Source organism: Centropristis striata, chromosome 13 (assembly GCF_030273125.1).
Source record: "Centropristis striata isolate RG_2023a ecotype Rhode Island chromosome 13, C.striata_1.0, whole genome shotgun sequence".
NCBI classification, from domain to species: Eukaryota; Metazoa; Chordata; class Actinopteri; order Perciformes; family Serranidae; genus Centropristis; species Centropristis striata.
Window position 1 is genome coordinate 10,117,353 of NC_081529.1, and position 15,100 is coordinate 10,132,452.

General features: G+C 42.6%; 1 protein-coding gene across 1 annotated transcript in view; it reads left to right on the plus strand.

The window, feature by feature from the left end:
* Positions 1-15,100, plus strand: part of wizb (WIZ zinc finger b) — a 44,450-nt gene that overhangs the window by 3,339 nt on the left and 26,011 nt on the right. Inside the window, exons 5-9 of the mRNA XM_059347910.1 lie at positions 1,144-1,283; positions 1,387-3,015; positions 5,571-6,014; positions 9,881-10,294; positions 13,480-13,626. Coding sequence (XP_059203893.1) covers positions 1,144-1,283; positions 1,387-3,015; positions 5,571-6,014; positions 9,881-10,294; positions 13,480-13,626 — 2,774 coding nt within the window. The remainder of the gene's footprint in view (positions 1-1,143; positions 1,284-1,386; positions 3,016-5,570; positions 6,015-9,880; positions 10,295-13,479; positions 13,627-15,100) is intronic.

The following is a 15,100-nucleotide window of genomic DNA, read 5'->3' on the forward strand; positions in this document are numbered from 1 at the left end:
CAACCAGTGCAAAATCCAGCACTGAGGGTCTTAGATCCAGCACTGAGGGTCTTAGACCCAGCGCTGCTGCTGTGACTCCAGGTCCTGGGTTTTGTGCTGGCTGAATTTGAGTTTGCTACAGCCGCTAACTGAAGCTCCATCTTTGCACCGTAGGTGCGTTTCCATTTGGATAAGATGTAGCCGCTGGGAAAGTTTCAGGCCAAGCCCTCTCAAATGGCCATTCACTTGGCGTGTCTCCATTACAAAAAAGGGCCCCAGCGGGATTTATGAGACTCCGGAGGTGACATATGGTTTTAAATCGTTGCGTAATCGCTTAGCGAAAGTTTCGACCGCGACGTCAGATACGCAACGGATTTAACACAGGAGACGCACCAAACGTAAACAATAAGGAAGGACAGGCGGAGATGGAGCTTGATGTGTTTCTTGTCGCTGTGTTCATGCACATGGCGACGATGATTATGGATGAGAGGAGACGAATCCTCGAAGAGCAGTTCGATAGGAATGAAAGGGACACATCCCGCTTAGCGTTCAATCCAATCAGCAACCAGGCTTTTTTCAGGGGAGAATAAATAAATAAATAAATAAATAAATGGCTGGTCAAACGGCCATGGAATTCAGCTAGCACAAAACCCTAGCGCCTCAAATACGTATATAACAAGGATTTTCTAAAAGTTACATATAGAACCTTTAACACTTCTTAGCTGACTGTAATTATTGCTTTACTAACTGAACTCTATGCGTACTGCTGAAGTCCAAATTAGACCCATGTATTGCATTCAGACCCATAAAATACAGCGTTACTGTTTCATTTGCCAACTTGAAGGTCTAAATGCTGTTTCAAGTTATTTTCCACGCTGCAAGGAAATAAATTATGGGGGAGAAAAACATAATCCTGTATTTTCTTTTTTATTTAGTGGGCTTGAAAGTCTTCAAATTCAAATATACTGAGTCTACGAATACTGGAGTCAGCATAAAACTCCCCCAGTTTGCTAAAACCCACATAAACGGACATAACCTTAGTGTGAGAATAAGGAATAAGAGCTTGCACATGGTCTGTGTAATGTTGACTTGTTTTAGGCAGAGATGCTGCGTTAACTTGTTCAAATATGTCATGTAATGCTTTTGCTTTCCGATGCTGTCCAGACTTGATAGTGAAGATGACCAAGAATCTGCAAAACTGCAGCACTTGCAGAGCGAGACTGACTCATCTACCCCTGTGGAGGGGCACAATGAGAGCACAAAGACAGAAGAGCCAAATACATCTCAGCTTGGCCCAACAGACTGTAAGCACCATAAGGAAGAAACCAAATCCTCCTGCACACTTGATATCTTTCTTTTTATCTTAAGGCTCCTTCCATTCATAATTCCTCTGTTTTCTTTTCACAGTGTCAGACAGCAAAGTGTGGAATGTATCCGAGGGAGCCGAGCTGTTTCTGTCCAAAATAAAACCAAAGGATGGTTGCCAAATGGAGGAGGAGGCGGATAATAAGGAGGAAGAGAAGAGGCCCAAGGGAAAAGAAACTAAGGAGCCTGAGAGAGATGTGTACACCTTCCCTGGAGACTCAGACCCCGAGAGTCCCCCTCCTGCCCCCTGGGCTCATTGCACATTCATTCAGCGGTGCAGAAAGAAGAGGGTGCTGCTCAGGCCCTTCTCCGGACTTGGCACCTTGAAGCGCACATTGCCTGAGACTGGCAAGCGGGCCAGAGGGAGTCCTCAAAAATTAAAAACAACAGGGACGGCACAGTCGAATCCATGTGGAGGGGTGTATGACTTTGAGGAAGTCAGCTTTGGAGAGGCAGCGGTGGAAGAACCGATAAAGTTCAGAGAGAGAGAAGGGAAAAGCGACAAAGAAGAAAGGGGGCGAGAGCCAGGCAAAGAAATCTTCACCTGCGTGGAATGTAGCATTTACTTTAAAAAGCAGGTCCACCTGCAGGAGCACATAGTTGAGCACTGTCAGAGTGGTGCAGGGTGTGGAAGGCGGTTAGGAAAGGGTGGCCGTTTCCGCTGTATGGAGTGTGGATGGAACTTGCCGAATCGGCTTGCACTGGCCGAACACCACAGAAGGCACCAGGAATCCCGTCTGAAGATTTTGGAGGAGATTGAGAAACTGAATGAAAACGGGAAGGCAAGAGAAATTGAGAAGCTTGACAGTAAGATGGTGAAGCATACAAGCTCAGACCCAGCTATTATGCAAGATCCAAGCCCAGCCTCGATTCCAGGCAAAATGTCAGACCCAGAAATAGTCACAACTCCACCTCTTTCCCCAGCCCCAGTTTCAACACCAGATGCAGACCCAGCAGTTATTGACTCAACTCCTCAGAATTCAGTTCGAACTCAGGCTCAGGCCCGAGCTGCGCCTGCCTGCCGCCGACGCTTCGTCTGCACCAAGTGTAACTTTAGCACAAGAACCCCCCAGGCACTGGCTAATCACAGCAAGACTCACAACAGAAAAAAAACCAACATCCGGGCTGACTCTCCGCCCCCTGGTTCACCATCATGTTCGCTAGCCTGTGGTCACTGTGCCTTCCTGACCTCCAGTCAAAGTGTAATGAGGGAACACCAGAAACTTGTTCACCCGGGACAGGCCTCCATCGGTGGGGTGCAGGATGAGGAGACTGGCCAACATTCAAGGTCTAATTCGGGTGCTCAAATTTCAAAGCCCACCCTGGATTCTGAGCGTCTCTCTGGGTCTGGATCTGGATCCTCTCCCAATGCAAATCAAGGCAAAAGCCAGCAAGGAGTCACTGCCTCTGAGGACAGCACAATGCCAGAAAACGCTGCGGCAAGGCCCACCAGCCAGGTGGTCTTTAAGTGCGGTGGGAACAGGAGATTCAGCAGGAGAGGGAAGACTTGGACTGATCTGGCCAAGTTTCTGGATGATGACAAGCTGACTGGCAGTGAAGAAGAAGAGCAGGATGAAGAGCAGAGCACAGAGATTGATACTGAGTGTTCTCAAAAAGACACCGACTCACCTGTTGGAGTGAAACCACACACCAGAGCACGATCTAACACAGGTGAGACTCGGTGTCAGATCAAAGACTATAATGCTGAGGTTAATATCAAATCAAAATCAAAATTACTTTATTCATCCCCAAGGGGAAATTCAGTTAGTCTGGTAGAATCTCTTGAAGAATGAGACAGCCTGATGGCTGTAGGAGCGATATATCACACAAGTCACATATGATCCAACGTATTATAATGAATGTGTCCGTATTATTCCTACAAATTTGAATGCACCTATGAAATATGTGTGACAATCGCTTTTTTATTATTTTCTTAGGTGTCAGCACCAAAACTACTTGTTTAAGGTTCATAATTCTACTTCCAGCAAAACTTTTGTTATAAATGTAATATGTAATGTAAAAGGTGTTGCTAGTCCCAGCAAACCTAGAGAAAATTAACACGCAATTCCCCACAACTCTATTGAGCATTAAAGCGATTTTAAAATGAAAAAAATGTCACTTTACGACCTGCAACTTTTCAACTTTTCCTGTTTTGGTGGACTCATTATTGTGTTGTTTTTAGAAGGCAGCTTTTTTTCAGCACAAAAGCTATAACAAATCTACTGTACGTTTTCTGCCCAGCACCAAACAGCTGGCAGTAAAAGTTAGAGACTAGCTGGTGAATATAGAATAGCATTTAGCAGCTAAAAAGCCAGATTTGGTGAAGACCGAAAAGGAGCTTCAAGTTAATATAATAATATGGACTTGAATTTGCTAGGAGGACTGAACACGACTCCAGTTGACTGTTTGCAAAAGCTCCGCCCCCTTAGTTATTGTTGCTATGCCTTACAAGCTTCCAGGACTGTCATCAGCAATGGAGCGGACTGGCAATGTTTTTGGAGTAATACCTCCGCAAGGTAGGCTGCCCATTCACAAAATGCAACAAAGACTAAAATAGGTTGATAATGGCCTGTTGGGATTTTATGTTCAACACTGATATATACAGTACAGGGCTGTACATTTACTTTTTTTTGCTTATAGCACTGGTGCTACAGAGGTTAGATAGTTTTGTAGCACAATCCACAAAATCTCTATCACTGGAATGTAACTATAGTGACAAAGGTTCAAGTTCAAAGTTCAATTTATTGCCATATAGTGTAAAACACAATTGGAATTCTTTATAGCCAGTCATGCATGGATGTGGTTGACAGACAAGACATTTAAGACAAGACATGATATGACAAGATAACAGTGCAATGGGATTGAAAGGTGCTGTAAGTAATAATAGTGATAAGGCAGGAAGGACACAAGGATGGTACAAAACAAACAAAACAAGCAAACCACAACATACAGAGAGGCTACAGCGGCCATGGACGGCGCCATCTTTGCACATGCGCACGAGCCAGGAACAACTAAAGTATCGTAACCATTTGGTCCGTATATTTCAAGTTCATGTCTTCAAAAAACACCTCATCTGTAGGCTACACTCTAGAAAACATGTAAAATAAGATGTCACTGGTGTTAAGATGGTAAATCATCCATAGCACAGACTGATATAGCATGTGCTATAGGCTACATCTGTAATTTTACTGTACTTTGACTTATTGCGAAGGACTGAATAAATATGGAACCGGACCCGGTGTGTTGATAACGACGGTTGAAAATGGTAATTTCCCCCGAAAAAATCAGCAGCCCCCATTGTTTTACAGCGAGGAGATGAAAGTGACTGATCCATTAAAACGGTAGCGCTAGGCTAATTCACCGGCATTAGCGTTCTTTTGCCGACTCTGCTAAACCCAAGGCTAACGTACACGGCTAAAACAATATACAGTTTGAAGATTAGACGTTAGACTCTAGCTTCACACCACTTCATTAATGGGAAACACAACATGATAATTTATATTAGTAGACAATGTGAAGACACTAGCTATTAGCACTGTACAGCCCTGCATTATGTTAAGTTCCTAACAACATTGCTAGCTAGCTTAGCATGCTAATTTTACACACGGTGTTAACATTAGTTTGTTGGACGAGTTATACAATAGTAGTGGTAAGAATACTAGTTGACAGTTAATTTTGTAAAGACAGGACTCATTTAATTACTTAATATACTGTTTAACTGTTTACAGATTTAATTTTGAAAAATCTAATCACTTTAAATGTATCATATATTTTATCATAGTGGAGTAGAAGTAAAAAGTAACATAAAATGGAAATACTCAAGTGAAGTACCTCAAAATTGTACTTAAGTACAGTACTTGAGTTTCCATGTACTGGTTACAGCGCATGTAAACAAATAAACTAATAACTAATAATATGTCTTGCCCTGTTGCACTTTGTAGCGATGTTGTTGCTGTTGCTTTGCTTGTTGAGGGATACTAATATTTAACTTGATGAGTAAAATGTCATTATTATAAATAGGACAAATTTGGTTATTGGTCAATATCAAAAAAAAAAAACCAAGTTGAAATCGTAGCTTTGACACATTTTATTAAGTAACTTGACTCAGACGGACTTTATCTTGTCAAAGGAACCCTACTGGAGCTCTGACCTAAAAAGGTAAGCATACTGTTTAAGTTTATATAGGATTTGTCTGTTTATTCAGAATGGATTTTTTTTCTTTATAGATGACTGCCCAGCACAGCAGAGTGCTACATCATCGCTCCCTTCTGAGAAGTGTGTGAAGGACGAAGACAAGCTGGAAGTGGAGAAAGATGGAAAGGTTTTCTTTTTGAGGAGGAGGAGCAACCGGGTTACTGCTGCTTCTGCAGAAATTGACAGTGACGATGACGACGACGACATTGACGAGGAATGTGTGCGACGTTTCCTGTCAGAGGGCATCTTGGATGAAGACCCAGATGAGATTGATGGGGACTCGGAAGCGCTCAAGAGTGTGGAGAGGAAATGCCCCTACTGCCCTGATCGATTTCATAATGGCATCGGGCTTGCCAACCATGTGAGAGGCCACCTAAACCGTGTGGGCGTCAGCTACAATGTGCGTCACTTCATATCTCCTGAGGAAGTCAATGCTATTGAGAAGAAGTTCTCATATCAGAAGAAGAAGAAAAAAGGTCAGTGTCCTGTTGTATATTTTTCTTTAGGCTGTGTAGATGTTGTCTGAGATACAAAAGCTCAGGCATTTTTAATATATGTTTGAGACAATGACCCTTGTATACAGAATCCATAGAATATATTAGCTATCCAATAGTTGCCACTGTTTAAGCTTTAAATTACCTTTCTGATGGCCAACACTTTATTTGAACTGCTTTCAGAATTGGTTATTCCAACATAAAGCAGTGATTCCCAACCTGGTGAAGGGTCAGAACGTAAATCGGGGGTTGTTAGATTAGATGATAAGAAAAAAGATAGATAGATTACGGTGACCCTGAAGTGCAAACCACACCAGCAATTCACACAACACACAAGCAATTCACACAACACGCCAGCAACTCACACAACACGCCAGCAATTCACACAACACACCAGCAATTCGCCACAACACGCCAGCAATTCGCCGCAACGCACCAGCAATTCACCACAACGCGCCAGCAATTTGCCACAATGCACCAGCAATTCACCACAATGCACCAGCAATTCGCCACAACACTCCAGCAATTCAGCTCAATGCACCAGCAATTCACCACAACGCACCAGCAATTCACCACAACGCACAAGCAATTCACCACAACGCACCAGCAGTTCGCCACAACGCGCCAGCAATTCACCACAACGCGCCAGCAATTCATCAAAACGGAAAGGGTAGGTACATATTGGACACTGATCCTCCTCCTGATTGGTTCCTGCCGTCATTCGCTTCTCCATAGTCAAACCAGCCGCCCCTATATTTATATGTAGTGCGCCCGTATTGTGATATTTATGGTAAATTCATTAAGCTTGTTCGGAGAGAGCTGATATGAAGGATAAACACTTTACTGTCATTCTTTCTCACTTTGCAGTCTAAAACTCTTACCTGCAGAGAGGAGATGAAGTATTAACTTTACATGGACACTCCACGTGACATAATGAAATTGCGACGCGCCGAAAATGTATTTGTTGTGTCGGCGTTTTGATGAATTTCTGGTGTGTTGTAGTGAAATGCTGGCAAGTTGTGGTGAAATGCTGGCGCGTTGTGGTGAAATGCTGGCGGGTTGTGGTGAAATGCTGGAGTGTTGTGGCGAATTGCTGGCGCGTTGTGGCGAATTGCTGGCGCGTTGTGGTGAAATGCTGGCGCGTTGTGGCGAATTGTTGGCGCGTTGTGGTGAATTGCTGGAGTGTTGTGGCGAATTGCTGGCGTGTTGTGTGAATTCCTGGCGTGTTGTGTGAATTGCTGGTGTGTTGTGTGAATTGCTGGTGTGTTTTGCACTTCAGGGCCACCGTAATAGATAGATAGATAGATAGATAGATAGATAGATAGATAGATAGACAGACAGACAGACAGACAGACAGACAGACAGACAAAAATGAATGCGTTAAAAAAATTTACGCATTTTAATCACACTTATTTTTGCACCGTGGAACATTTCTCACTGGATGAGTTTCAGGTGGACCGATTATACTGGAGCACCAACTAGCGTTCATGAGGTCAGACAACAACAAACCACAGTGAACATGAACGAAGAAGCTGATGAGAGCGCTTTGGTTGGCCCCGTGGATGATGGGACATTTTGTTACAAAAAACCAATGGATGGAAGCGTTGATAAGAGCATGGTTGTGTTGCTATGCAACAAGGAATTTGCATATCACCGCAGCACATCGAGCCTCAAGTATCACCTCAATGCAAAACATATAGCAGCTAGCGTGGACGCTAATGTGGTATTCAACGGTATACTTAAAATCCATATGAAAAAATACTTAATACTTCTCACTGTTCTCAGGTCAAATATTTAAATGAGATTAAAATGCGATTAATTAATTACAAAGCCTCTAATTAATTAGATTAATTTTTTTAATCAAGTCCCGGCCCTAATAAATACACATAGGTAATAAATAAATACACTAGCAAAACACTTGCTAGTGTATTTGGGCAACATTAATGTGTGCACCAAATTTGATGGCGGTCCATCCGATGTTTGTGGAAACATTTCAGCGAAACTCAGGATTCATGCAGGATTCATCCTCTGGGGACCATGACTGTCAGTAAAAAAGTGAATATCAATTCATGCAATACTTGTTGACATATTTCAGTCAGGACCAAACCCTTTCACCAGCTGACCAGCGTTTTCTCATGATGTTTTGTATGATAACATAAAAAAATCTATGCAAGACGGTTCCTATGATATTGTACAAAATAACGTTTTTGTACCATTGTATAAAGTGAGGACAACCCAAAGTTTCACAACCCAAAGTTTAGTCCGTTTTAATTTAACTCTGGTGCGGTTAAATCCTTGTTACGGTTTGTTTGGTTGCATCTGAACGCTCCAATCGTACTCTGGTGTGCACCAAAACAAGCGGTCTGAGACCACTTACAGAGAGTGTCTCAGTCTGTTTCCAAATGGACCCTAGTGTGGTTTGATTGCACTTTGAACATAATCCGACCCATTTAAAGGAAATGAACCAAAACACAGTGGATTGTGGGCGACCTGCGTGTGAGATGTACACAGATAATATTATAAAGATGAATTTGTGTCCTTCAGTTTCACTCTGTAGGCTACCATTGAGCTAAAGCTAATTTGTCATTGCAGAATTATCAACATATTGCTCAAAATGATTTAATATTTACCTTCAGGAGCATCAAGGCTCTCCTTCTCTGATTATACAGCTGTCTGATCGCTGCATGTTGTAAATAATGGATCAACATTATCAACATTATTGACGACCCGGAGCCTTACCAGGAGCTCGTTCTGAGCGTTTCTCTCCAAATTGGTTTGGTCGGAACACCAAAACAAATTACGGAACAATTAAAGGTACTCGGTTTGCACTCGGTTCCAGGTTGCTTTGTTTACAATTTTCACCGCCAACTTTTGAACCAAGGAGTCTAAGGCCAAACAGTTTAGGAGCATGCCACAGCTGTCATTTACACACTGCAAGAAAGCTGTGTCTAAAAACAAAATAAAAACGCTAAATCTGAGGGGAATTATCTTGCTGCCAAGATTTATTAAATTAAAATTGTTAAATCTAGAAATAAGCATGTTGAACACTTAAAATTAGAAATTAACTCTTAAAACAAGATAAATTATCGAACACTTCTAAATCTGAAGTTTTTTTTTATCTTGGTAAGAACCAAATAATTGTCAGGTCACTCTGCTCGGGCCAGTTCATCGCTGCTTGCAGCTTTAATTTATCTTGTTTTAAGAGTTAATTTCTTATTTTAAGTGTACAACATGCTTATTTCTAGATTTAATAATCTTAATTTAAGAAATCTTGTCAAGTGAAATGATCTTCCCATGCAGCAAGATCATTTCCCTCAGATTTAGTGTTTTTATCTTGTTTTTAGACACACCTTTTATGCAGTTTGCATGTTAAATATGAAACGACCAACAGCAGCTGACTTTTTCCCAAATGTTGAACGTTTCCTCTTAAAGGCACACTATGCAGGAAATTATCGCTCACTGTTTATAAACACATATTCAACCCTTCTCTCCGGGTCAGTGGAAGTCAAAGCAAACCCCAGATTCACTCTTGATGGAAATGAGCTTTGTCTGCCTGCCGTGTTTCCTCGCTGTATTTGCATTTTTTTGTTGATGTTGCCGCTATTTTTGTAGCTCTGTGCTTTGCTATTTAGTAGATAATTATCCAAAATGTGTCATAATACACTGCATAACTACATCATGATACTGATGCGTAAATATTCAGAAATCATGCTTTGTTGCCTGGTGCAAATTCCACGGCTTACCTCTTTGCATTGACACACCTTTTTTGCGGGGCAGTTCTAAAGTATCCTACCGCCCATTCGGTCACATGTCTAAACGTCCACTTGTGTTGCCTGTGCTCTCCACAGTTGCCAACTTTGACCCGGACACATTCAGCGTGATGCACTGTGAGTTCTGCAGTGCTGGCTTCGACACCCGGGCCGGCCTGTCCAGCCACGCCCGGGCCCACCTCCGTGACTTTGGCATCACCAACTGGGACGTTACCATCTCACCAATCCACATCCTGAGGGAGTTGTTCTCCAGCAGGCCCGATCTTGTAATCCCCACAGCTCCCCCTCGGAGCCCCGGCTCTTCACAGGAGGAGGGCGAGGAGGAGGAAGAGGAGGAGGAGGAGGAGGAGGAGAGGGAAACAGAGGACGAAGGGGAAGGAATCATTGAGGTAAAGCTAGAGGGGGAGACAAGTGAAAGGATGCTGAGTGATGCTCTGCCTTCACCTTCTCCTCAACACTGCAAGAAGGAGGACGGTGCAGAAGAGTGTGAAGGTGAGTTTTTGTTTTTTATCCATCCTTAAAGTATGAGACAAAGGGCCCCTGGGCTCAGACCTCTAAAAAGGACCCACTATTTCTCCTACATAGGAGCAAATCAAAAGCTTTGTTGTGATTTGGCTCACTTTGTAATCATTTTGCATCTCTTTTGTCTCTGTGGTGTTTTTGTCCTGTAGTCATTTTGTGTCTATTTTATATTTTTGTGTCTGGTTGTGGTTGTTTTGCCCCATTTTGGGTTATTTTATGTCTTTTTGTCATCGTTTTGTGTCTCTCTGGTCTTTGAGTGTCTCTTTGTGGTCATTTAATGTCTCTTTGAGATCATTTTGTGTCTCTTTGTGGTCATTTAATGTCTCTTTGAGATCATTTTGTGTCTCTTTGTGGTTGTTTTGCCACACTTTAGAGTCATTTTATGTTTTTTTGTAATCATTTTGTGTCTCTCTCTGGTCTTTGAGTGTCTCGTTGAGGTCTTTTTGTGTCTCTTTGTGATAATTTAGTGTCTCTTGTAGGTCTTTTTGTGTCTCTTTGTGATAATTTAGTGTCTGTTTGAGGTCTTTTTGTGTCTCTTTGTGATAATTTAGTGTCTCTTTGAGGTCTTTTTGTGTCTCTTTGTGGTTGTTTTACCACACTTAAGAGTTATTTTATGTTTTTTTTTAAATAATTTTGTGTCTCTCTCTGGTCTTTGAGTTTCTCTTTGTGGTCATTTAATGTCTCGTTGAGGTCTTTTTGTGTCTCTTTGTGATAATTTAGTGTCTCTGTGGTCATTCAATGTCTACTTGAAGTCGTCTTGTGTATCTCTGTGTTCATTTTGTGTCTCTCTGAGGTCTCTTTGTGGTTGTTTTGCCCCTTCTGTAGTTATATTGTGTTCCCTTGTAGTTACTCTGCATCTCGGTTGTATTATTTTATTTCTTGGTTGGTATGTGTCTCTTCAAGTGACATTTTACAAGTGAAGGCCAGGGGGTCCTGACACTTTAGACCGCTGGACCTGGCCCCTGGCCATTCTGTTGCTTGTTTCTGTGTTTTGATAGTTACCACCGGAGATCTGGCACTTTGAATACTAAAGGGTGTACAGACTTCAGTAGTGATACCTGGAGGGATGGAGAGGAATGTTACAAATCCATAAAGCAGTGGAGAAATATGAGTTTAGATGCTGTTACTGTTGTTTTAAAGGCATCTGTTTGTTTGCTTTTTACTGGGAAAAGGGGACTGCCTGACCTGGGTGACACCGCTGTGCATTGTGTGAAGTGTTTTTATCAGGATGGTGGCTGTCGAGAAAATCAGCCCTAACAGAGTGTGTGTGTGTGTGTGTGTGTGTGTGTGTGTGTGTATGTGTGAGAAGGAGAGAGAGAGAGAGAGAGAGAGAGAGGGAGAGAGAGAGAGGAGGAGAGAGAGAGAAGGAGAGAAAGAGAAGGAGAGAGAAGGAGAGAAAGAGAAGGAGAGAGAGAGGGAGGAGGGGAGAGAAGGAGAAGGAAAGAGAGAGAGAAAAGGGAAGAGAGAGAGAGAGAAGTAGAGAGAGAGGAGAGATTTTTGATTGATTTGATTTAGCAAAAAACACTTTATTAACATATTTTCGATAACTTTTTAAAGATATGTTAAAAAAAATAAAGTGCAATATGCAATTGATAAAAATAAATAAATAAATAATTTATATGTTTAGTTCATGTTTAGAGAGAGAGAGAGAGAGAGAGAGAGAGAGAGAGAGAGAGTCCCTGATGCCCGCGGTTGATGTGGCACTCGGTGCATTTATCCCAACCTCCGCCTCCACTCGATTGGTCACGCCTTAGCTTAGCGGTGCATATGGGGGCAAAATGGCTGCTTCCACCTCCCCGTAGACCCAAACAATAGCGGAAAACTGTCTGGCTTCAGCTGCCGGAGTCCGATGCACTGCGGTTGCGGACCGGTGAGTACCGCGCGCTGTAATTCCCGTGCACCGCGTGCCCTCGGATCACACGGCGGCGGAGCACCGCGCGCCTCCCGCCGCATCTTGTGTCACATCGTAGCAGACAACAGCCATTAAAACTCTTCATCATGTGAGACTATGTAAAGAAAAATCAATGTCGCGCAGCAGCCATGCAGGTAGCCAGTGACATGCATGTCAAAAGCTCATAAAGCGGGTCATTGTTATTGTTTCGGGTGTTCCCGTTTTGCACGCGTGGATAAATAGTGATGATTTTGGTTGTTGTGATTTTGTTGTTCCAGTTTTTCTTAATGTCTGAGGGGTTTTTATTGTGCCCGTCTGGGATGACGTCCAGTATTTTCAATGCTGCAGGATCTCTAAAATTACCTACAGTTGCCCAATCCTCGCCATTTTACTTTGCTTTGATTTTTGATAGAGGACACGCTGTGCTTTCAAGTGCACCCATTAATGCATGTTTTTATAATAAACTAAGAGGGAGATTGCTCAGGAAACATGGTAACTTTATGGAGTCAAAGCAGCGATAGCCAGTAATCTTATTACAACTTATCCGGATCAACGAAGTATAATCGAAGTATCACTTTTACTTCAAGTGTCGGGTTGCTCGGTGTCACTCTGCCTCAATGGATACAAAGTCAACTTAGCGGTTTGCTACTTTGTTCCGTTTTTATAAATAGCCGGCTGATTATTGTCTTCATTATAATAGATGGTGTTATAACGCTGCGCTCCGAGGTGTCACATCGCTCTTTTACAGTCAAGAGATGAACTGACAAGCGCAGAGCCGCCCACCAGACAAAAAGCATTGTCTGTCTCCACGTCTCTTTTGATTTACCGATTTGTCGCAGAAAATGGCACTTTTGTCCCAGGAATGCCTGACTGCGGGGAACCAAGACTGCCATGTTTGTTTCATACAGTAGTGCATTTATACTTTTTTTTATGACAGGGCTTCATTATTGAATTATTTTCATGTGCATCTCCTTACAGAATATGTTATACTGCGCTGTTATTACAAGGACTGATAAATTATAGGCAATGAGCTCACAAGACTGACTAGTTTTTTTTCTGTCAGCCTGCGTCTTTTATTTATTCTCAAAGCACTTAAAGATACATTTATGTGCTTTCAAAGGCTGACTTATTCCAAAAGCATGGGAATAAATATCCGATTTATCAGACATAATTATATATTTTTAAGATGATTTATTATCACAGTCACTTATAATTAACATGGCATTTTTTTTACACTTACATGAACACTGGCTGTGTGTTTTAGGTGAGGAGGAGGAAGCAGCTGAGGAAGAGGATGAGGAGGAGCTACAGCGTCCAGCTCTGGATGCTCTGAGCTCAAGCCCCGGGAAAACAGGGCTGTGCAGCGCAGACTCCCACAGCCTCTCTCCTGGGGAGGATGCAGACTCCAAGGGTGAGGGAGGAAAAAGGGACTGCTGACCCCCAGAGTGTTGACAGGGGATTGGATTTGCTACAGCAGAGCCTTATCATAGCTGTCAGTGGGGAAAATTGTAAAACTGACCTTAGGTCTGCCTTTAAGAGTGGCGACGCTACTTCAGAGAGGGCTGTCCCCTGGGAAACCCTCAGAGGTAGACAGATGTATTTAGGAGCTAATGAGAGCACCTCTAACACTGGCAGACTGAGTGAGGATGTAGACGGGGAGGCTAAGTGAGGTGACATGTCCCCTGGGATATCTGCGGCCTCTGAAAGAAGACGAGCCACCTGCTGTCGCTTGGCAAACTTTGCGTTAATGCTGCGCTTGGAGAGTCATGAAAGAATACATGAATCCTGAACAATTCTGCCCACTTAATGTGGTGGGCGGGGGGGCTTTAAGGGGAGATAGAAGGTCAACAGTAGATGCACACAGAAGTGGTGTACGTCATCAGATTAATTTGAGATGCAGCCCAGCATGTGTGTCAACTCTAGGCATACATCTGAAATCTATTTTAGTTAATTAATCAATTTGAGGGGCGCCCCAGTGGCACACCTGGTAGAGGTGTCGCATGTCTTCCCCTCTGTCTCCCCTTTTCACTCTGTCTCTATCAATAAAGCCCAAAAATGGCCAAAAAATATCTTTAAAAAAAATTAATCAATTTAAATACTTAGATATAATATGGTGGTGTAGTGGTTAGCATTCTTGCCTCACAGCAAGAGGGTCGCTGGTTCAACTCCGGCTGGTTCGACTCTGTGTGGACTTTGGGAGTTTGCATGTTGTCAGCGTTGGTTCACACCAGGTTCTCCAGCTTCCTCCCACAGTCCAAAAACATGCAGCTCTAAATTGCCCGTAGGAGTGAATGAGAGCATGATTGTCTGTCTCTATAGTCTGGAGACCTGTCCAGGGTGTACCTCGCCTCTTGCCCAATGTCAGCTGGGATTGGCTCCAGACCCCCACAACCTGGATGCGGATAAGCGGTTAAAGATAATGAATTAATTAATATCTTTGTATTATTTTATAGGATTTTTTTAGTTGATACTATTTGTTACACAGGTTCGGTGCTAAATTGAACCTCTTTTCTCTCTCCTCTGACTGCTCCAGGTCTCTGGTTTGTGGTTGTAAAGTCTAATTGTAATTGGAGGTCACAGCAGGTCATTTGAAACTATAAAGTTAAAAAAAAGCTTTCATTACAATGAAATGGCTACTATGGGTACTAACTTCATCATACATGAATACAGTTGTTCTCATTGATTCCACAAGAGTCTCGGCTTTCCAGTCATTCCCAATTTATGTGGAAATATTCAAATAAATTAGGTGAAAATAACACATTTGTACTGCCTGAGAAAAACAGCATTGTGTTGGGATAAATGGGGCGTGTCTGTAAGGTGGAGACCAAGGTTATTATAGTTAACGAAAACTAACAAAATAACGAAAACTAGAATTGAAAAAACAT